We start from the raw sequence: 24,354 nt of genomic DNA on the forward strand, positions 1-24,354 counted from the left end.
TAGCAAAGATACCTACTCCTGTTACCCTTTCTCAAGTGTTGTTTGCTCTATGTAATGTGGTATCTCTCCAGATTCATGCTGGCTTTAATGCTCCAGAGACAGTTGTTTCCCTACTTTCCTGCCCTAACAGACTTACTGTCCTCTCTCCTCTCTACATACACTTCCTCAGGTGCCTCAGTCACAGCTGAAATCAAAGAAAACTTACTGTTAGAATGACGGAAAGTTGTAGTCACTCTGGATGGGAAAAGATGTTACAGGTCTAAATTACAAAACCTAAAAAAATTACAATTGCTCATTGAGAAACAGTCTGTAGCAGTAAGCCCTGGGCAGGTTACCCGGGGAGGCTGTAGCCTCCTTGTGACAGAAGGCTGTAAATGATGGGTAAGGACAATTAGTCGTCAGGTATGATGCAGGTACAGCTCACTATACTTGTAAGAACTATGGACTCAGTAAATGACTGCATTTTGTGTCATGTCAATGAAAATAGTTTGAATGGAACTAACACATAGCACATTTTTGTTCTCAAGCAGACTATTTCCTGAGTAAGCATTAAAATAATGAATTTGGGCTTTCTTGTTTGTTTGTTCTTGTTTATTATTAATTACACATTATGTTCATGGAAATCCCTGTGTAATTATACAGGTTTTGTATCGGTTTTAGCCTTGGCCTTTGGCATTCAGACATCTGTGTATATATTTGCTGGTTTTTCATATTCTTCTCTGTGTCTACCTCCTAGATTTGATAGAAAGTCCCATCAGAAAGAATGCAATTCCATTAATACAATACCTGTAGCTTGTCTTAGTCATGGGAAGGCTTTATAAGGCTAAATAAAAATTCATGAGAACTAGCTATATTTATTAAAATTAGCTCAGGTTTGTTGGTACAGAAATTAAGCTCTAGCATGGCAACTCCATTGTCACTTCTAATTTAGATCATTTTTTTAATTCATTAGTCTTACTCTGTGTATACCCTTTCCTCTTAATGAGAGCAGAAAGAGAATTTACAGCCTACTGAGTTAGCCATCATAATTGTAAGCTTGTTTCAGGCCCTCTCAAACCACAGGTTTTGTTAATATTATAAGCCAATTTAGCAACAAAGCCCTGATAGTAAATATAGTTCAGTAGTGGTTTTAAAGCAGAGGTAAAATGATCAGACCTTTATGTATTTGTTCTGTGTATAACAGCACAGAAGGTTTTGGTGCAGCTGGATCATATGCTGCCCACATTTGCTGATTGTCATGGTGATTTACTGTTATAACCAAAACTTTCCTGCTTCTGCACACTAATAATTGTAGGGGATTTGTAACATTTATGGCCAAAATCATTGGGAATCTACTTTAAGGTTATATCTGTGCCAGTAAATTTAATGAGCGTCATGGAACTTCCATGGATGTTTAAACCCAATCATTGGTAGTTTAAAATGGTTAGAATTATCCTTTACACATTTTTTTTCATGTTCCCACATCGTTCTCAGGGGCTAGCACAGGCCAGTGGCCACTTGCAGTTTGCATGTAGCCACCCTAGTTTGGAAACTAAGAAAATACAATAGTGTGGATCTGATGCATTGTGTGCCAGTGAGCCTCAGTGGCAGGGAAGGATCCTGGGAACAGAAGATGTTTGTATAGTCCCAATAGTCTGACGGTCAGAAACATTGTACAATATGTGCAATATTTTTCTTTAAATGGGTTTGTAGTTGCAGACCTAACTCTTTGTATATTCATGTAACAAACATAAGCTTATTCCTTCAACAAGGAAGGAGGGGAGAAGGAAGGAGTGGCAGTCGGCAGTCTAACTGCTGGTGTCTTGGTTAAGAGGCTCTACCATGTCATCCTCACTTGCCCATCTTACCACTGATTGCTTTATGGCTCTCAGTACCATTGGGAGTGGATTACGTTAGACTAAAATATTGAGTGGCTCTTTACTTTTCAGGACAAAACCATGAAGTTCATTGGGAATGTTAATTTAAAATTATTTTAGCTATATAATAAAATTTACTTTTAATGCTTGTGGGAGAAGAGGGCTGCTGAATGTTTTAGGCAGGCAAGGTTAATGTAAGCTGCTTGCTGTATCTGTATAGCTCTTCAGAACTTTTTTTGTTTAGAATAAAAAAAGACTGTTCTCTTGAACTGAGAAGCAGTTTCTGTATAAACTTGTTCTCTTCTGCTTATTTCTGTATATGAGAGAAAACCAAAGAATAGTATGCAATGTACTGATTTTTTTATACTTCCTCTATAACAATATTGTTTCTTTATTCCTGCTCTTACAGGTGAAACAAGCTTTTCATTTTATGTATCATAGGGTATGAGCATAGTCATGATCCTGCCTCACAGATGATGATTATTAATTTCTCAAATTTTCTGGAAGAAGAAAAATTTTGAACACTGTCTCTAAATGTTTTTTTTTTTTTTGCCTACTGAGGATTTTTTTCTGGTCCCTGTTGGAATAATTAAGACTATAGCTTTCAGTGGATTAGTGTAACTCAATCTATTTAAAATATTTAAAATATCATTATCAACAAAGACTTTTTAGCACTAACCACTATATGAGGATCATAGTCTACTTACCCAAATAATATGTTTGATATTTTTCATCCTTTATATGGCTCTTCAGCTTCTGGAAATACTCCCCAAGTTAAATACTCAATAGAAAGCCAGTGTAATTTTAGACACTGGCGTATCAGAAATACCTGCAAGGATAGTGGAAGTGGGAGCCAGGTGTGGAGATGAGAGAAGGGAAAAAGAATGTGCTAGTTCTGTCCTATATTGACAAAAGTACAAATAGGAGGTGCGTGTGTGTGTATGTGAGGAAGTTTCTTGTCAATCTAATTCTCATTATATACAGTTCAACTAGTACCTGCAAATGAGGCTTCTGTAAGAAAAGTCATCATAAAGCAGTGTGCCATTAGTCTCATTGCTGTGTTTCTTTTTTCTAGATATAATTATTTCTGTTTCAGTTTTTAAGTGAGGCAGAATTCCCCTCAAAGTTCCTGGTTCTTCACAGTAAAATGTTTGTGTGACCTTCCCAGTCACTAAAGAATCCATATATAGGCTACTCACTGACTCTAATTCAACTTCCCTAGATGATCAGTTTCCTGAAATGAGTACAGCCATCTGAGCTACCATAGATACTCTTTCTTAGCAGAACAAAGGTGCATGGAAAATAACACCTAAATCACTGGCAGTTCTGCAGATCTCCAAAATCTGAGCTGCATAAATCACGATTTTAAATCACAATCCTCTTTCCTCGTCTCCAGGGAGGCAGAAGAGAAATCACAGACAACCAAATCAGGTTTTTTTCTGTGTTATTTGCACTGCAAACAGCTAGAACAAGTCAGCACACAGAATTAAGCTGAGGGAAGTAAAATTTTGGGCATGGATAGAAAGAGTAGGATAAAGGCTAGAAATGAGTCAGAGATGACCCTAAGATAGCAAGCACTGTTTATAATTCTTATAAATTCCTCCCAAATGACAAGATTTTTGTTGGTCTCATGGTGATCCTGTGCACTCAGGAATTTCCATTTGTTCTGTAAAAGTCCCCTCTTCCAAACAGCTCCCATCTTGTGAAATGAGTGAGGGGGCAGGAGACAGAGCTGAGGAGGGGACCGTGCAGGGCAGGAGAAGCAGAAATGGGCCAGAATAGATGTGTGGAGTAAAAGAATATTTCTCATTTTGCAGCCGGAGGAGCAGGTATGACTACTGACAAGCAAGAGCTCTGGAAGCTTCAGAGGATGATAACCACAACGCATACTGGATACAGAAGAATATGTTCATTAATATGACACCTCATACATGCCAAGGATAGGGAAAGGTATGGTTCATTAGATGCACAAACCCATTTTCTTAACAACCTCGTCACTGGATGTCATCATGATTCATGACGATCATGTCATCATAATCATGATTTGCATCAAGGCAAAAATTCTGAACTTGAGCGATGAGGAAAAAAGTGATCGCTAATGGTTTGAGAGAAATTTATTAAGGGAAGATGTGATCTTTAGTTTAGACCTAGTAAGCCACCTGGGTAGTAGCCTAGAGATAAAATGAGAAGAGACTAGTTAGAGCTGTACAATACACATGAAACTGATCTGCATAGGAATTAAATAATTTTAATTGTCCACGTGACATCAGCCACAGTCATCATGTGCAAGACCAAACATGTCATTAAACCTGACAAGATATTAATTTAAAAAAGAATAATAAAACCAAGAAAAGCCTGACAAAATACTTAAGCTGTAAAGAAGGCTTTAAGACTGCTGAATCATGGTTGTACAGGTTTTGTTTGTTTTATACTGAATATGAGGTCAGATCTCTACCGTACCCAAATTATCAAATAGAAAAGTAAATACTGAGACAACAGATTAGGCAAAGAGGCAGTAAGAACATCAGGTGAGGACAGATTTGCAAAAGCTGCAGGTAGTGCAATACAGAAATTTTTAGGTAACTGTGTCTAAAAGGCCCCAGAGACTGACTGAGCATTCTGTGATTCTGTGTGCTGAACATCTGAAATCTCAGATTTGTTGTTAAATAGGTGGCTGACCCACAGAAGTAGATTTCCGATAGCAGGCAGTGGATTGCAAATGTAGAGAAGTGGTTTCTGCCTAGCAGTATGAATTTTCCTTGCTCTGTTTCCAAAAAGGGAGCTGAAGAGTAACCACAGCACCTCACTGGCACCATGCAGGCTCCCATGGCCCCAGAAACGAACTGGGAGATGAAGTCCATCATGGGAGGCTAAAGTATATTTCCTTCTTCATGTAGTCCCCAGTAGATTTGGAGCTGGCAGATGAGACAGCATAAGTATGGGGGTGTCTGACAGTATCTCCATAGCACAAAAAGTCAAGAAACAATTGAGTTCTTGAGGTCAAGTGAAAAGTAAGAAGTTGCTAGAGACTGTTCAATCCCAGTGAGGAAGTAAGACAGACTGGAAGCAATTATATCAAAAATTAAAAGAGAAGCCCTAAACAATGACTGTAAGCTTTCAACACAAAGTTAATGTAACCAAAAAGAATAAAACCAGGGCAATTTATGTTGTATATGGAGTGCTCACAGCACGCTTGTGTTGACAGAGAAAGTGACCAGTGAGTAGGGAGCGAGTAGTGGTGAAAAGAGTACTGAAAGGGACTGGGAAGTTTGGGCTGGAAGAGTCTAAGCACTTAGATGGATGGGTTTGGAGTGAAGAAAATACTTACATTTCTAGTTTCAGCCCTAAAATCAAAAAAAAGAAAGGGGCTGAAGAAGTAAGATGTGCATGGTATGGCTCGCCCTTTTTTCCAGCATGCTGGTAAAATCTTGTGGAGAGAAAAGAGTGCGAAGAGGAAAGAGACAGAAGCTAGAGAATAGCTGATGTCTGCTGCAAAGGTGTTTGGCCAGGAATGCAGTAGGAATGTGACTGCAAGGCACTGACCTCCTAAGGCATACAGTTCTTCTACTACATTTTTTCAAAAACTTTGTTCGCTGAGGACACATGTTTCAAAACACCATTTGATCAACTTCTGCTGTACTAGCAAGCACACTAGCATCATTAAGGTTTAGTCGAATTAATTTTATCTGCATATTGCAGCTTCAGCATGCTTTGCATCTGGGACAGCTTCCCACGGAACTAAACCCGAGCAATTAAGCCGGTGAACAAGCGCGCTGTGCTGCCTAATCCCAGCTGCGAGCGCCCGCGGAGCAGCCCCGGCCGGCGGGAAGCCCGGTGGGTCCCACGGGGCGCAGCGGCCGCGGCGCCGGGGCAGCCGCATTGCTGCGGGGCGGGCGCCGCTCCCAGCCCGCCGCTCGGCTGCGGGCGGCCTTCGCACGGACCCAGGATTTTACCGTGCGATAATACCTGGGCCACCGCTAATCCCTCCCGTCAGCAGAGCGGAGCAGAAGCGCTTGCACAACCAGCCGGGGCTTCGGTAACCAGCGAGAGGGAGTGCGAGCCCCCAGCCGCCGGTGCGGCGCTGACAGCGCGGCCAGCCCGAGCCGGGCGGCCGGACACCAGCACCACGGACACTGCCTCGGCCTCCAGGCGGCCGCGCACGGGCGGCTGCGGGACCGAGCCGCGGGGCCGCGGCTGAGCGCGCAGCTGCCGTCGCTCTCCGGCGGCTGGGCTCGGCCGTCCCCCGCGGGCGGCCGGTGCGTTCGCGAGGGACAGAGGGGAGCACTTCCCTGCTCTCGTCTCAGCCGCGACCGCCTGCAACTGGTGTCCACGCAGGGCGACTCCCGGGCTCCCAAGTTTAGCGCTGAGACAACATTTATTGCCGCTATTCCGGGGGAAGGGCGCCGCTGCTGCCGCGAAGGGAAGCAGAGGAAGAAAATGGGCGGGAGAAGCGGCGGCGGCTCGGAGAGGCACGGGGCTGCTCTCGGATGGTTTTATTCACCCGCAGTTTGGCAGCACCTCTTGCTGTTTGCGGTGCTGCGCTCCTTTCCTTTAACATAAGTATTTAGCTTAAAACCGCCAGTGTAATAACTCCGGGATTTATCCCCTAATGAGGTACGAGCCGCGTCCTCGCCCAGTAAGCCGGCGCTCGGTGCTTAGCGAGCGGCAGCCCTGCCCGCGGTGACCTCCTTCCTTCCCCCAGGTGCGCTGCTGTCCTTGTCCTCGGCGGCGCCCGGCGCCTGTCCCCTCCCCGCCCGCGGGCGCTCCCACCCAGGGCTCCCCCCACCCCTGTTCGGGGCGGTCGCCTGTGATTTCTGGTTTCTCTGCCCGGCGATCTGCGGCCGTGACGGTTCCAGCCCGGGGGAGGTGTCAGGCCTGGGTGCGTGTGTGAGGTGACAGACACAGCCCTCACCGTGACACTGAGGCAGTACCATTTTTCTTTCAAAACTGAACGCTGTGAATTCCTCCACACACGCCCCCCCCCCGGGTTAGTTTTTGTTATTAGGGGCCACCTGGGCGCTGGGATCTGACTTTCCTTCCCGCTCGCCGCGGGAGCGCCCCCACCGCGGCCACCACAGGCCTGGGGCTCTCCCTCTCCCGCCCCATCCCCACGCCGGGGCCTTTCCGTCGCGACGCCCTCGCCGCCGGGCGAGACCCCCGCGGCGCCCCCTCCGCTGCCGCGCCGGTCCTCCCCATCCTCGCCTGACCTTCCCAACATGGCGGCGGCGCCGCCCCCCCCTCCCTCCGCCCTGTCGCCGCCGTGAGGGGCCTCCTCGGCGAGGGGGCGGAGGCGGCTGCCAGGCGGGCGGGGCGGGAGGCGGCCGGGGCCGTGCGGCGGCGGCGGCGGGAGGAGCGGGCGCGGGGCTGGGCCGGGCGGGGCGAGGCGGGGAGGTGCGCCCCGGCCCGGCGCCGCGCACACTGACAGGCGCTCGGCCAGCAGACGGCGGCCGCGCCGGGGTGCAGAGGCCGCCGCACGCCCTCCCGCCGCTGCAGAGGGAGCCGGCCGGGAGACGGCGTCGCTTCGGCGGGGAGGCGCGGGGCGAGCGGCGCTGGAAAGCCCCGGCCGCCCCCACACCTGTGCCCTCCGGGAGCGGCGAGTGGGTGTAGCCGCCGCCGATCACCTGGGATCCCCGCCCCGTAGCGCCTCCGCCTCCCGTCCTCGCCCGGCCGGGGAAGGCGCCGCCGCTGCGAGCGCCGCGCTTCCCTGCGCTGCGGACGGCCGGCGGCAGGGCTAGGGCCCGCGGGCGAAGCGAGGCGAGCGCTGCGGCGCCGGTGGTGCTCGCCCTCTCCCGAGAGCCGGGGCGAGGCGGACAGGAGGGCGGCGGCCCCCGGCCGGCGGAGCCTGCGGCGCGGGGCGCTGGAGCCGCGGCAGGATGAACCCCAATGTCACCTACGCCAGTCGCAAGCGGCGGAAACCTGTGCAGAAAATGTAAGCGGCCCCGCGGGGCGGGCGGGGAGAGCGGCAGGGAGGGGAGAGCGGCGCCCCGGCGGCTCGCCGTCCTGCCGCGCACCGCGCCGTGGAGGCCCGGCGGGGGCGGCCGGTGGCGCGGTGCGGTGCAGGGGCGCCCGGGGGAGGTGTGCCTCGGGGTGCTGGCGGGGTTTTGTCGCTTTTAGCTCTTTGCTTTAAAAAAAAAAAAGGAAGGGAGTGTCGGGGCGCGGAAGGTCGAGGCGGTGGAAGGAGGGAGCGGTGCCGGCAACGCAGCGCAGCCGGCTGACCTAGATTGGGAGGCATCTGAGGTGACGGCTCCCGAGCGGTGGCTGCGCTCGCCCCGCGGCAGCGGGTCCCGCCGGTGGGTGCCGCGCCGGGCGGGCCCCCCCGCCATGGCCGCCGCCCGCGCGCAGGGCGCCCCCGCCGCTGCGGGCCGCTCCGACCGCCGCGCACCGCTGCGCGCTCAGGTGTCTCCGCGGGGGGTGCGGGGCCGGAGCCGGGAAGGGCTCGCCCGATTCCCACCGTTTAGGGCTGTTTTTAGCCCGTCAGGGAGGGCTCAACCGGCTTTACCCCTCCGGTATTACATTAGATGTTTTTATTTGTTCAGCTCCAAACGAACCGAGTGCTGCAGACCGGTCGAAGGGGCGGGGGGCGAAGTCTGGCCGTATGGTGGCTTTTTGCTTATTAATTTATAATTTTGAAACTCTGACTAGTACTTGAGCAATTTTGTATTATGCACCTGCTTTAGGTTTGAGTCCCAGGCTTTGCATGCTCTGCTCAAAGGCTGATCTGACGAGAGTGCTTTTTCAGGCTAGAGGGGATGCTTAACTTGCACTTTCAACTGAAAGTCAAGAATCTATAGGTCATGAAAACTATCACAGCTAAACTGCAGAATTGCAAGAAAAATAAGCAAAGCTCAAAAAATCCCCGTGTACTTCCATGGGTACTTCTGTAGGTGGAAAATGACTGCCAAGACTACAAAAGCATTAAAGGAGAGAATGACAAATATTTAATGAAATTCTATTGTGAATGGTATGTTTTTAGATTTATAGCAGACAACTGGCTTAGAGGGAGGGGAATCAGCTTGAGCGCTTACTTCTTTACGGTTGGAGTTGTTTGAATGAATGTATGTGCATAGCTGGGTTAGCTGGTGTTTCACCCTACAAATTAACACAGAAAGTGTACAAGTGCACGTTTTCTTAAAAAATGCCTTGTTAGAAGATGCATTTCTTATGAAAATAGCAGTGTTTTGTTCTTTTGACTATTCATTTCCAAGCAACAATGTAGAGGTACCTCATTAAATTCATGCTGTGGATATGGATTTTAAGAATGAAATGAGTGTTTTTTCATGAAGAAATAAAAGCGTATTGGTGGCATTTGTAGACTATTAGTAGTACCTAAGTTCTGATTGTGCAAGCACAAGATGTTGTGCCTTGCTGGTAAGTTACTATTAAATTCTGGTTAGCTTTGGTTAGAGGATGTGGAACCTTCTCTGTTACGTTACTGCAGTATCTACATAAGTAATCCTTTTCAGTCTATCTCATCTTTATGCAAGTTGGCTGATCTCTGATTAGTCGAAGCCCTTTTTTTTTTTTTATTACTAATGGCAACTATTTATCTATTGAGGGTAATGGCAACTATTTATCTATTGAGGGTAATGGCAACTATTTATCTATTGAGGGACTTTGCCCTTTAGGACCAAAGAGAGAAGTGTTTCTTCTTAGAATAAAAGCATTCGTATTAGTTTGCTCACCCATAAATTGAAGCGGAGGCGAAGTATTAACCCGCTTTGCTTGGGTTACTAGAAATTATTTTAATGCAAGATAAATGTAGCTCACTTGTAACGCTTATATGTGTTCCTTTTCTCCTCAAAATGGCAATACTCTTTAGTTTCTTCTTCTAGAGCAACCTTACAGAACATTGCTAGTGGGTCAGAGGGTTCCCATTTCTCACATAACTAGTTACAGACCGTACCTTTAGGCCAAAAAAAGTGAGAGGCAATAAGCTTTTGTAACTGATTGGGGGAGGGAGGGAAGATGTACTTGCTGATGGTTAATAAAGGTTTGACAGTACCGTGATTTTAATTTGTTTGAGGTTGCTGTTTCCTCACCCCAGCAGAATTCTCAGCTCTTCAGGGTAAGGGGGGGGGGGGGGGGGGAGAGATACATTGTAATACGTTGTTGCAACTAGTATTGTTCATAGAAGAGATTGTTTATGTAAATAATTGTTCTGATGTTTTGTTTGCCATGTATGTAATTCCAAACAGAGCAGGATAATTGGTAATCTGTGACAACAGGCAACTAGTTTATAGAAATGGAAGAAGCTATTAATATAATGCTGTAGTTGCCATGGAAAAAAATTAAGTAGAAATACTTCTTGCTTCAGGTACAGATAACTCTTTAAAGCCATGGTGGTAACTCAAAGCCAGTTTAAGAAAATACCCTTCTGCAGCTCCTCATTTCTGTGTGCCATATAAAGAACTGAAAGAGCTGAACTTGAGAGGGGATCTCAGGCTATTGCCTGAAAGTGCCGAGTGTTGAAATGTATTTTTTTTAATTTAGTTGGGAATTACAGTATCACAGCTGAAAAAGAATAGCAGTCATGTGGGCACTTAATAGGCAACTATTCATACAGTTCATCTTGTTATCTTGTCATCTGAAAAAAAAAAAAAACCGCCAAAAAACCCCCAGCAACCCCAAACCGCTAAACCATGTGCATTCTAATTGTGTGTAATATACTACAGAAATCACTTTCTCAAACCCTTGGAACCTTTATTTCCTCCCTACGTAATGTTTGAACGCTGCGAGTGCCCCTGGTGGCAGCGCGTCCCTGGGGTGTTTCACTCCCCGATGAAGCCTGGGGAGCAGTGGGTGGCCCCTGCTTTTTCTTGGGGTTTTTGTTTTTTTAGTCTTGAATTCCTTTTCTCTAGTGATTATTAACTGAACTGCTGAGTTAAGATACTAGTAGCAGGAAGGATAAAATGCAAATTTTATAGAAGTGGGGCTTACTGTTGATAGATTCTAGCATTAGGTGATGGATATTAGATAAATGTAGCTCCACCTTGTAGTTTTTATGGTTTTCTGCTTATTAGCTCTGATTTGCCTTGGTTTGTTTGTTGGTTTTTTTTTCAGTGTTTGGATAGCAATTGTCTTGCGTAACTGGATAAATGTAATAGATAAGGAAAGGGTTGGGGAGGTATAAATGTTTCATACTATGCAGGTGCAAAAAAGCATAAAGGCATGTTTCTGTAGCAGACTAAATAAGAAATTGTTATATGGTTTTGTTCTGTGTTAGCTTAAATGTATTTATGATATTAAGTAATCCAGAGGAAAATGTTGGACCAGTCGATCCTTAATTATAACGAGAGACAGTAATTTCAGAAAGCAGTACAGAGATAATTTAATCTAAAATATGCAACTATTTATGCATTCTTTCAAGGTAAATGAACAAGAAGTTCCAGAACAAGATTTAAAATGGAAGTTCATCAGAAAAGAAAAATAATGGTTAAGATACTCCTTTGTGTAAAGCAGTATCTGTTACAAGCAGCAGTTCGTACTTCTTATTTGAAAAGGAGGCGATAAAGCTGTTTTCTATATAGTAAGTTTATTCTATGTATGTCATGATAACTTTGCCAGTCTTGGGGTACCTGTGTGTTACATGTAGACTGCTGCTTAAAATTCACAGGGTTTAAGGTTTGTGGTTTTTTTAGTTGGTGGATTTTTGTTCAGTGCTTCTTGCAAAAGTATAGAAAGAGGACCTGTAGCAACTACAGATAGGCAAATGTAGATAACATGGTCAGTAAATAGGAAAATACCTTTTTTTTCCTTTTCTTTTTACATATAGCCTTGGCGTGTCATCTTAAACAGTAATGAAATATGTTAAAACTGAGTGTGAAACTTTCATTCTTGGTTGATGTTCTGGCTGCCTCTGTCACTTTGGTAGAGTTGTCCTTACACCAAAACAACTAAACTGTTTACTGCTGGAGGACAAACAGTTTCGTAGCATCAGATGAGTAGCATGCTGATGATTGAGACTGTTTAGTAAAACCAACTTTATCCCTACAGTTGCATAAATCTTTGCTGATTTTGTTGTCTACTGAAGGAACTACTGGAAAGCGTCTCTTGCCCCTTCAATATAGATTGACAATACGTTTGATTGAAGAGGTTGGTAATCTGTGTCATATCTTTTGCTTCCAAAGGAATAATCTGCTGGATTTTCAGTAATCATAAATCTGGTGTGGGAAATAAGATTAAATGCTTAGAAGTATTTTTCAGTTGCTAAAGTAAATAGAGAATTTTAGAGGATGTCACCTATTGTAATGGTAACTGCAGTGGTAACGTGCATTTTATATACCTGACCTACACCGAATTAAATCGCATATAGAAGAATAACATTTTATTGCATGTACTGTTAAATATGAAATGAAAAATACATGTAGCTGAAAAGATTAAATCCATTAGCTAGGTGACATGTATGCTCTTTCTTCAGTCTTTTTTTCCTAAGCAATAAAACGGTTCTAACTTGTACTTTTTTAACATGTTGCTGTAGCTTTAGCTCTCTTCTTGCACATTCTTTTATTTCCTGACTTCATTTCGTGCTTCAGGCCTTAAAAAGGTTTCATACCTTGTTAATAAGTTATCATGCTTTTCAGTGCTTTATTTGGTTTTTCAAAGTTTTTGTTGTCATAATATGAATAAACTAAATTTGTGCTTACTTTTCATTTTCTCAAATAACTGCTTCAATGTCACTTAAAAAAAAAAAAGCTAGCATGTAAAAATTGAAAATTATTTCAGCCTTGTGATAATAATTAAGACTTAGGTACTTGCACACTTTCCTAGTGTTAATTTCTGTGAAGGCATACATGGTAAGCATGTGTAATGAAAAATTCTGATTAAGTAGGCTGTAGCAGACCTATGAAAATAGTAGTCAGCTAATGTTATGGTGGCAAATCCTTTAGAATTGTAAAAACAAAAATTAAAGAGTGCTGGCTTGTCTTGCAGCTGTTGGGACGATAGATTGTAGCTCAGTTTGGAGGCACTGAGTGTATCAAGACTGCTTGCCTTTGATTAGGGAATTCAAATTTCCTGTGAAAGGTAAAAGATTAAGAACGGAAAGATCAGCTTAAAATCCATTCCCTCCCATAGTATTTTTTTTTTCTTCCCACTCTTTTAAAAAAAACACATGCATGGATTTAATCTTGACATAGCACGTAGTTTCCCCTGAAGATAATTTTCTGCAATGCAGCTAGGGCTGTCTTTAGCATCAAGGATTTACATAAGTGGATGGAAAATGGTTTAACTTACTACTTACACCCCTGGCATTTCTGCCCTTACTCCCTTCACTATGGGGGGATCCATTTTTATGTAATTAATTTTAGTTGAGTCACAAAGGGGAAAATTAGTGAAAATCACTTTGATTTGGAGGGAGAGAACATGGTAAGATTTATGCTGCAAAACCTGGTAACTTAGTATTCAGAAATGTTGTATACTACACTTAGAAAATCCTTATGCTTTGAACTAGTTAGGGAAAAAAGAAAGAAAAAATGTTACCATGTAAAGCAAAAGCAATTAAGTCTAACAACTTGACAAGATAACTGCACAGTTAGTTTCAACTAACTTGTCAAATTGCTTATAGAAGTTTTAAGCAAAGTGGAGGACAGTTGTGAAAACAGATAACTATAGTATTTGGAAAAGTTTGTGTGTTTTGAATGGTTTCCATGGGGAACTCCACTTTTTAGAAGCAGACCTGTTTGAGGTCTGAGTGAGCTGTTCACTGATTGTTACACAACTGTTACCTGCTTAAAGTTTGGAATTTATTATTCTGTCTCTACATTTATGGCAGTTTAATACATTAAAAGTTATGTTGTAAATTTCTTTTAATGTTACTGGTAATGTTTGGTGATTTAAAACTTTATTTTTTAGGGTTATATTTAAATTGTATTAATCATATAGCTTGTACAAGTGAACATTCTGCCAGAATATAAGAATGTGAAAAAAGCTTTACTATATTATTTTAAGTTTAATATTCACTTGGGGATGTGGTGATCTGCAGGTCTCAAAGTCACGGCTTGTGACTGAAGCACTCATCTAACCAAATATTTAGTTTGTCATCGGTTGCAGTTGATGATGAACCTATACTTTTTTTCAAGAGAGAATTTTCGTATTTCATGATTCATTGTTTTTCCCCAGTTTTCCAGTGCTTTTTGGATAAAGGTCTACTAGAACCATGTCGTAGACAATCTTTACCCTGCAGCAAACTTAACTTTATTCATCTGGGGAGTAAGTAGTTGCTGCTGATGTATCATATTAATGTGTATTAACAACATCTTGTATTATGGCATCCTCAAGTTTCCAGGCTCCACATAAGGAGCATGCCTCCTTCAGTATGCAAAAGAGTGGCTGTAGTGCTAGGGAACAGGCAGCAAGACTTATTTTTGACAAGTGACACTTACTCAAGTGTCTGTATTATTCAATGATGCCTGTAAGAAGAAGGGCTTAAATGTAAACTAACAAGAAATCTAATTGAAATATGAAGTAAAAGCAAGCTAAAAATAGGTATGTCCACTCTGTTGCTACTTATTTGACTGGAAGTATCAGTTGAAATTATTTTTCAGCATGGTTTACTTTCAGCAGTAGCAAAAATAACTCTTGGAGCTTTTGCAATTTCTCATTGTAAGGTTGAGAGAAGGATGAAGCTTGGAAGCAGACTAAATGAAATACTGAAGAAATTAACTGCTGAAAGTATTTATGCGTAGTATTTTGGTGAGTGATACATCTTGCAGAACCAATGTTTCTATGAGAGCACTATTGGTCACTGCTGCAGATCTTAAGTAGAACTGCCGTACTGGAAAAGTGATAATGAATCATTCTAATTAGAAAACTGTTCAATAAATGTAATAAAATCTGCTATGGCTCTTGCAGACAAATGATTTTGTTTCAGTATTGGCTTGTAATGACTAACTTTAATTCAGATGAGTAGGGGTTTAACCTGGCTTTTAGACATCTGTGTCTGTGGTATGGGAAGGTATGAGTATCCAAGTATCTGGAATGGGAGCTCAGGCTAGACATGAATGGAAAATAGCAAGTTTACAAAAACTTTATGTAATTCATAACAAAGCTTTTTTAATTGTGCATTTTAATGTAGAAAGTTGTGCTTTTGTCATGCTGTGCTCAAAATGCTGTCAGCTGAGAGGTGGCTTAAAGGGTAAGCTCGATAGTGTTTGCTGTATCTCTTGTTTTCTTGTGCAGTTGTGGATGCCTTGTTGTCTAGCAAGTTACTGAAACTTTTGTTGTATTCAGTTGACAATATCATGTTCCAAACACTGACAAAAATTAAGGACACCTGTGAAAAATTGTAACTGAAGTGAAAGAGTGTACTGTCAAATACAAATAATTCAATAATTTTTAGTAAGATGTGTACAAATGCAAGACTAACATTTGGAAGAATTCAAGTGACATTTGAATGAAAGTATAGGAATCTTTTTATAAAAAATGCTGAATCTCAGAGGTTTCAAATGTTCATTACATGTTCAAATAGCCATTGTGAGTCTAGCTGCTTCATTTAACAGTGTGTGTGTGGGGGGGGGGGGATGATGTTAAACCATTCTATCTTTTTTTTCAAATGGAAAACAGAAGCCACTTGAGGAAGACACTTTGCTTGTTAAATTTTAAAAGGCAATCTGTAATATTAGGTTTGGCAAATATTTACCTTTATTTTGGGAAAGAAATTATGTTTATATTGTGTTTGGTTTTTTTTTTTTTTGCCACAGAGTAAAGCCATCTCCAGCTGAAGGAGTCAAGTCCAATCCATCCAAAAGACACAGGGACCGCTTGAATGCAGAGTTGGACCGCTTGGCTAGCCTTCTGCCTTTCCCTCAAGATGTTATCGCCAAATTGGATAAGCTGTCTGTCCTTAGGCTCAGTGTCAGTTACCTGAGAGCCAAAAGTTTTTTTGACGGTAAGGATTAGGAATTTATTTGGTTTTGGACTGCTTGTAAAATTCTGTTGGTACTGTATCTTGATTTCAGCTGTTTAAGTACTTAAACTGTTAAATTTATCAGTATTTCAATAGAACATCCAGTTGCATGGGTATATACAACATAACCATATAAAGTTTCCTGAAAACCAAATGTAACTACTTATATTTCACTTAAATCACCAGTCTTTCAAGCCTTTGCATTTGGAATTAATAATTGCTCTTAAGTCTCTCAGTCCTTTTCACTAGACTATCAAAGATACTTAAGCGGTTTTGTTTTTTCCCTTCCGAAAATCACCTTCATAAAACTATTACTGTTAAAATGTCATATGAATTCCCATTAGCTGTTTGATTTGCTTAATGGTGCATCACAAATTACTTTGTTTTAACGTAAAGTAATTGCTAGTGCCCCTTCCTTATCACAAAATTGACTCGTAAAGAAAGAGAGGCAAAGTCTTTCCTGTGTTCAAGCCCTGATTAAGGCAGGGCATGAGGCATTAAGATGACAGCTAAGGTTCTCCAATTGTGTGGGCAGGTTTTCAGTGACCCCAGCCCTGGCAAAGGTAATACAGCAGCACTTGGAATAGTAATCAGGCCAGAAGGATGTGTTCCCTTACACCATCTCAGAGCTGGGCAAGGAGCTCTACCTCTACCTCTCTCCCTCGGTACCTGAACTATTTTGTAGGGTGAGATCTGATGGCTGGCTTCATGCCTATTTCTTCAAGGGCAGAAATAGTCTGGTCCTTTTCACTGCTGGAATAAGCCAGGGAGCTTGTATTAAAATAATTGTCCTTTTTTTACCAGTCAGTGAAGTTTATATTATTATTTATATTGTATATATTATACTGAAGATGGAATTATGTTGATCAGCTGTAGCTAAGAAATCTTGCTTACAATGGAATTGATAGTAAAACAAAACAAAACAACCCCCAAAAACCCAAAAAACCCCAAACAAACAAAAACCCAACCTTTACAATTTAATAAGTTTTTGGACATTAAAATAGCCTCTGTCCTCATCAGTGGAAGATTTAGTGTTTCAGCTTCTTGATAAGTGACTCTATACCATGGATGAAAGGACTGAAGAAACCTAACTGCAGAAGACAGTTCTGCTTTTCCTGCAGGAATACAAAACACTTTATTTTCATTTATTGTGTCTACTGGCTTCAATTAAGTAATGTTCATAAATTTCTATCCTGTGTTTTATTGCTTGAAGAATATAGGCAAGTGTCTTAATTTCTATGCAAGTGTCTTCATTTCTGTACTTGTTCAGGACAATTCTTAGTATGGAATCTACTCAAGGCTAGAGTTGGTCAAATATTTCTGGCAGGTTTTTTTCAAATGAAAATATTTACTCCTGTGAAATAGAAAGAGTTCTCTTGGCACATCAGTTCATCAAAGTCTTTGTGAGATGTCATCTCAGGTGGACTGCAGTAAAACAAGTGATTTGGCTTGTCAGTGTTGTCTTGGTGAATTGAAGAGGAAATTCTAGTCTTGAACTTTTTTTTAAAAAATAGTTTTCTGAAACAAGTAAAGATTGCAATTATTTGGGATGGAGCGATAATAGCAAATCTGTTTCTCATGCAACGGAAATGCTTGATTCTTGTTTCTCCTCCCCTGACAATTTGCACTTGAAGGTCCTAGAATAAAAGGGTTTAAGGCTATGATTTCTATATAGGAAAAAATCTGTGGCTTTAGCTGTAAAGAAACCAAAATTTACATTAGTTGCTTGTTTCTAATTTGAACACAAAGGTAGCTTTCAACTCCTTAGCATGGTGATGAATTAGATGTGCTTTAGTGGCAGAGAAGTTATTTCAGGTTCTAATTTAACTACTGTGGATCCAAAGTTGAAGCAAACTTAACCTGTGTTTTCAACTCAGTAGCATACTATTAGCATGTTACCCACATCACACAACCATATGCAAGCTAATGCCACCATACTGAACCACTGCTGTGGAATACAGGGTATTTGATTTTGTTGTAATGAATTAAGTAGCAGAATTTTGATTTGCCTCATAGGAAAGGACTTTTCAAACAAGTGCATGTACTAGATGCATTACAGCACAATGTTTTACCTATCGTCTTTATAAAATAAAAAAGCCTCAAATAATAAAAAGATAAATTATTTGATGTTGTTTATCTTGTGCGAGACATTGAATAGTGAAGGCAAAGCAAGTTTAGCCTGTACTTTCAGATAGAATAGCTTCAACAGAAGCTGTCTAACCTTTTTGAGTAGAAAAAGGCTATTTACTACTACTTTTCAGGTCTTTGAACTGTAGGACTACCAACCAAGTTAGTATCTAGCTGAAGGAGTTTAAAGGCTACTAAAGTGAAGATAAACAAGAGTAATCAATCTATGACAGGTCCAGTATTGAAAAATAAGGATTTTTTACGCTATTTTAATGTACTTAAAAAACATGGAATCTATTTCAGTTGAACTTACCCCCCAAAAAAGAAATTAATGCTCTGAAGGACAAAATTAACAAAAATACCCTGAAACCCCTAGGTTAGAGTTTCATGATCTGTCTATGCAGTGCTTCTTACCAAATTGCTCTTTTGAAGGATTGTTTTGTGTGCTTAAATACATGCAGAAAGCCCTATAGAATAAATCTGGCAAATGCAGGAGTGAGCACTGATTGTCACCTTGAGTGCCTAGACTGAGCCAACAGGTCCACTTTATTAATGCAGCGTGCTGAAGTGAAGGGAAACGCTAAATGAATAACAGGATGCAAATGGGGGGTGTGTAAATTCCTGCGGAAAGTAAAATATAAACGCGCAATCATATGATCTTGCTTGAAAGGAAACCCAAGTTTTTGCTGCAACAATAGATATTTTTTCAAAGAAAACACTTGCATTTTTCCAAGTTTAAATAATCCAGAGTGAATGCCTGTTTTCTGAAGGCGGAAGTCTGGGGAGGAAAAAAAAAAGCCCTGTTTTGTGAAAGACATCTCAAGAAGTTATATCAATTTGAAAAAAATGTACCTCACTTAGATGTCTATGAGGGTTTTTGTTGTTACTTTAAAAGCTAAGTGTATATATCTAAGAAAAGGAAAAGAAAAAAACCCCACCAATCAAACAGAAAAGCATCTTCCTCTGCCAAGCATCTTCCTCTGCCCCAGAGCTGAAGACAGATGAGTTTTTCCATAGTGTCAACTGAAACATGGTACTTAGGCATGCTTACCATATTTCAGGCTGTAGGAAATAGGTATACATTTTTTTTTTTTTTCCTCTTCCACAACTCAAGATACACCCCTTTAGATACACTAGTTCCGTGTGGTCAGGTTAGTTTCAAGTCCGCGTGGTGTCAGAAGGCTTTCTGTATCCCCATGTCAAGTACTCTGGCATGCTTTTATATGTATGAATTTGACCTTGTAGTCAAGAAGGAAGTTTCAGTAGTGGCTTAAAATAATGTGTCTCAAGTCTGTTTCTTTATAAAGTCAAAGTTACTGCATGGTGAGACAAAGCTAAGGAGTGATTTAAGGTGGTGTCGCTTCTCAGCTGTGTGGTGCTACCTGTCTGTACTAAAGTGGATTAGCAGTCCTCAAAGTCAAGCAGGTTAGCTTAAGTCACCACTGGAGTATTTATTTTGTGCATGTAAGATACTTTCTGGAAGTGGCTTAAGGCAAGCTTTTTATTTTTAAGAGATTAGGATAAATCAGGCAGGTGTCTGCTGACAGTCGGTAAAGAAATACTTTGTATGTTTTCCTGGTATTGGGTCACCCTGTTTTTATGCTAAGTGCCTGTGCATGTGTGCATTCAGCAGTGAAAAGTATGAAGTAGAATATGGGACAACAGCTCTATGTGTGGGTGCAGGTTAGTGCGAGTTCAGCATCTGGAGCACAACTGGACAGTCATTTAGGCATAGCCTTGTTCCCAATACATGCTAAAGGAAAAAGCCCTTTTGCCTCTAGCTTTGGTCCTTATATAATGAATTGATAATCATTTAAATACTTTAATGCAGTAAGGGAGAACATTTATAATTAGTCATCTTGGGGTTTTGGTGAAGCAGCTAGATTAAAGAGATAAAAGTAAACTTTGTGTGATTGATCACTTTTTTTTAATAGTATGGGCATGATTTTTCATCTTAAAGGTATACTGAGAATTAAGGAGAGCTTTGCAGGATCTAAAATGAAGTAGCTGTGCTCTATGTGTATGTATCGATACATTAGAAACAAATTTTAACATGTTGCTTATTAATTATCCTTTCATCCATTTAGCTAAGAATTCCTGTGGCTTAAAATATGTGTTTTTTCCCCTCTTGCTTATTGGACAGTTTTCTGCAATTACAGAAGAAAGTTTCTGCTCAAAATTAGTTTAGAATTGGTTTCTTATGTTGTATGCAAGTGATTCTGGCAAGCACAGCAATAACAAAATAATTAAGAATTTTTTCCAGTAAGTTTGTGTTGCCTAATTTTACTTTGTAATATAATTAACACACATTCCTTGGCATAAGATAGCTGAAATTTTGCACCCATTGTCATCACATAAAATACATTCTTTGATGTAATGTATTTTTCTTGTGATGCCTGCTGTTCTATCATACTGTGTATTGCAGAGAACAGACTGAATGTGGTTTCTGCTCTGGGGAATATAGCTTAAGATAAGATGTACAGATGGGAAAGACGGGCAAAGTGGGAGACAATGTATACATTCTGTTGCGCTGAGAAAGGCTGCAACATGTAGATAGCCTTGCTGCCAAGTGTTCTGTGGTGGTCTGAAACAGAAACCTGAAAGGGTGGAACAAGTGATTACAACTCAACCTGTTAAGGCCAGGATAATACAGCAGGTCTGGCCTGACTTGCTTTTATTTCAGACTGTTACTATATTTACTTGCCATGTTTGTCTAATGCAGTGTTCCTCATGTATTCTCTGAAAGTGTGACTACCCTTTCACGTTACCCTCTTTCCCTGCTCCTCATACTGCCTACGTGGACAGTCCTGACTCGCACATCAGGAAAAACTAAAGCCCTCCAGGGCAGAGCAGTGGAATCAGGCTGCACTTAATGCTTTAAAGTGTTTATGCTGATGCCATATAGGAATTCACTGTTGCCAGCAGCTTCTGGTGGGCTTGACTAGACTTACTTAATTTATGACTCCGTCTTGAGCCATTTTTGTACTCTCAAGGTAGGAAAGAGCCCATAGTTTGAGACAGATTTCTTGTCGGTTTTGTAGAACACTATCCGATTTCAATGTGAAGAAGTTAAATGGAGAATCCACCACATCTCCTGGTGATTATTCTAGCAGATATATCATCCTGTTAAAATATTATTCAGATTTAAATTTGCTTGATTTCCGGCCTTGAAAGTTATGTCATTCTCTTTCTAATTTCTACCATGAATTAATTTTCACGTTTTATGACGTGAATGAGCTGCTTTGAATCTTATCTGAGAGTTAGGAAAAAAAGAAAAGGCAAAATCCACCCAAACAAACCCACTATGTGTCCTTTTATACTGTCTGCCCCTGGCCCCAACCCAAAGTTATTACAAAATTTGAACTTTGGAACTGTAGTTATTTTGGTATCAGTCAATCATACCATTCAAGTTATTTCCTAATCCATGCTTGTTCTTCCACGCTGCTGTACTTGTCTTCCCCCCGCCCCAATCCCCCGTGATTCATAGTGAGCATTTGTGACTGTCTGCTACAGGCTATTTTAGCCTGTATTTTACGTAACAGAACATAAGTAGGGATTTAGGCTTTGAAGTCCTAAATTCTGATCCTCAAAAATTATTATTAGAGCCATGTAACTGTGACATCACCTTAAATCTCAAAATGTGTATGTTTTTTCATTGTTACATGCTTATTCTTAGCTCTCTTGGAAACATTTTATTTTTAGGACTGCTGTGTTTGCTAGGCAGCCCTATACCCCTATGGACTGATATAATTGGCGTTAATATACCTTAAGACAAATGTCTAAAATTGAAAATTCTGTTTATATCACAAAGTAAGAGCCTAATATGTCAATATATTTGTAGGCTAAAAAGGAGGAACTGGGTACAAATACTGACAGTATACTCTTTGGATTTTCTTTTCCTGTTGCACTTTAGTATTTCAGCAATTAATGTTAATCATTGTTAGAATTCCCTTTGCAGGGAAGAGAAATAAAGGTTATCTCTTCTTCTCTGCCCTGTATGTATGTTTTAATCAAAGGCATATGGAAAGCCATTGTAGAAGCCTCATATGTTCCACAAAGCTGTTGTAAAATTTCTTAAAAACCCCGTTCCAGTATGCAGAGCATTTGTCTTTTCCCATAGCTGTTTTTAATAGGGAGACTAGTTTTACAGCATACTGTTCTGGGCTTTGCTTTGAATACCTGTTGCAGTGAATACTCTCTCATTTGCAAGATCAGAGCCTAAAATACAGTTTATCCTATGCTAACCATGTAGGTGTTCTGAAGATTGGCGTTGTTAGGGTTAGCATGACATTCAAGCCCAGAATGGGTACCAAGATAAAAAGCCTGGCTTTGGGAACTACTGCTGGTTCTCTGACACTGTGTATTCCGAATCTTGCAATCTTTGTTAATGTTTTTATTACTACGCTGTAGCACCTAAAGATAATGAGATGTGGAGCTTGTTGTTGTTATACAAATCATGGTAACTGATCCCTCCTCCAAAGACAGTTTGAGTGGGGAAGTATGATTAGAGCTAGCACCAGGCTCTCCAGATCTGTCTTCCATGGGCTTTGTGATTCACCCATTTGAATTTGTCCAAGTGTAGTTAGCTTGACTACGACTTTAAAAATATGTCCTGGTAATTTAAGACTTTGGTATGAAAGTCTTTAAAATTTGTAGAAATCATCTATTATTACTGGAATAGCTTTTAATACTGTGTGCCTTTATGACTCTGCAGTTTTCCTCCTGTGTGTGCTTGTTGACAGGAGAAATGCCCTAGCTTTTCCTGTTAGACTTTATCTGTGTTCTGATAAGGAAGTAAGACTTGCTTGTGTGCTTGAGCTCTGTAGATGTTTACAGTTCGAACCAGTTATAACAGTGTTTATTTTGCCTCAGTAAACAAAAACTTTAACTCTGTTAAAACAGTTTCTGCTCCATACATGCTTTGATTGAACACTAGTTAAAGAATGATTGCTTTGGTGGATAGTTTTGGAAATCTAGCTAGAAGACTGGAAGCTAATTCTAGTTACCAGAGCTCAGTGGTTGTAACAGGTTCATTTATAATTTCTTTTTAAGAGAATCTGAAAAAGTTAAAAAATAACCAATTTCAAACGAGCTCTTCAGAGTTTCAGATGGTGTATTGATACATGTTTCCTGGGAGAAGCCTCCTGGGAGTTCCTGCACCTCAGTACAGTGATGGACTGTCCAAGCTGTATTTTAACAGGTATTCTGTTAATGATAAAACTTAGTTATTCTAGAAACTTAAATGAAGTAAACTGTAAGAACCACAATAGGATTATCTGAAATTGTCTTGAGAAAATGTAGGTTTGCTGTTTGCCAGCTGTGAACATTAAAGGGGACATACAAATACGAATTAGTTGCCCTCAGTGATGCATGCTAAACTCTGCTTTTAATTAAACAAGAAGATGCTCACTTTTCCACTGAATAATTGCCTCTTGAAATTCAACCCATCTGCCTTTTGAATTGCTCAGTAATGCACACTTTATGTGTGGAGTCATATAACATCTAATAAGCTGAAAGACAGACGTGCTTGGCCCCTCAAGAAAAATTCTGATTGTATAAAGTAGGAGTTTACTGGAGCAAGTCCATGGCCTAGATGGGCAAATATTCTGACTCCCCATCAGACTCTATTGTCATGTCTTCAGCAGTACAATTCCTGTGGGTTAGCACAAGACACTAGCTTTTTCTACTGAAGTATTCCATTTCAGTGAATTAATTTTTGCCCCTTGATGTCTACATGGAGGTTACAAGTTGTTGAAGGATGAAGTCTTTCCTTTACTGATTATTATTTTTTTTATTTTTTTTAATTTTTTTTTAGGATGTGCCACATAAATATTTTCCACGTTTGGAAGAAGACGTAAGGGTAGCCCCTAGTGTCCCTCCTTGCTTGTTCCATTTGTTGTTTGGTGTACTTGTTACCAGACAATGATAAGAGACATGCCAGAACAAATAATTCCAGTCTTTCCTTCTTGTTCTCACAACTGCTTTTAATTTTCCTTTGATACCATCGTGCTCAGTGTGGTGCTGTATGTAGTATCTTACCAGAGACCAGGCTGTTGATTTGATCACATTAAAGGATGTTGAAATGTATCTGTCATGATACAGCACTCTGATGCTGAAGGTTTTTGTTAATATACTTTCTTGACCTATTTAATGGGAAGCTTTGTAGACCGGTGGAGCCTCCTAGATTTTGTGTTTTGTAGCTGATCCTTCAGAAGGATAAAAATGCAAATATGAATTCCTGGTTGGTATGCTAATTGTGTCATAAATGCTAATGAATTAAACCTGGTGATGTGGAAAGAAAAAAAAACATTGCCCCTCTTTGTGCATCACATGAGCATTTGAAGATATAACGCAAGGCTTATGCTCTCCTGCAGCTGTAAGAGTTTTTAGGAATATATCAGCCTGAGTATTTCTGAAGTGTCCCTCTGTCCTCTGCTTGTCTCAGGCTGTATCAGCGGACTGTGGGCC

At 41.2% G+C, this 24,354-nt stretch overlaps 1 protein-coding gene across 1 annotated transcript in view; it reads left to right on the forward strand.

Moving 5' to 3' along the window:
* The first annotated feature begins 7,198 nt into the window (after positions 1 to 7,198).
* The window catches only part of AHR (aryl hydrocarbon receptor), a 64,077-nt gene continuing 46,921 nt past the window's right edge, over positions 7,199 to 24,354 (forward strand). The window contains exons 1-2 of the mRNA XM_080383702.1: positions 7,199 to 7,785; positions 15,554 to 15,741. Of these exons, the coding sequence (XP_080239828.1) occupies positions 7,730 to 7,785; positions 15,554 to 15,741 (244 nt within the window). The 5' untranslated portion in view covers positions 7,199 to 7,729. The remainder of the gene's footprint in view (positions 7,786 to 15,553; positions 15,742 to 24,354) is intronic.

Source organism: Falco punctatus, assembly GCF_963210335.1.
Source record: "Falco punctatus genome assembly, chromosome: 4".
Taxonomy (NCBI): Eukaryota; Metazoa; Chordata; class Aves; order Falconiformes; family Falconidae; genus Falco; species Falco punctatus.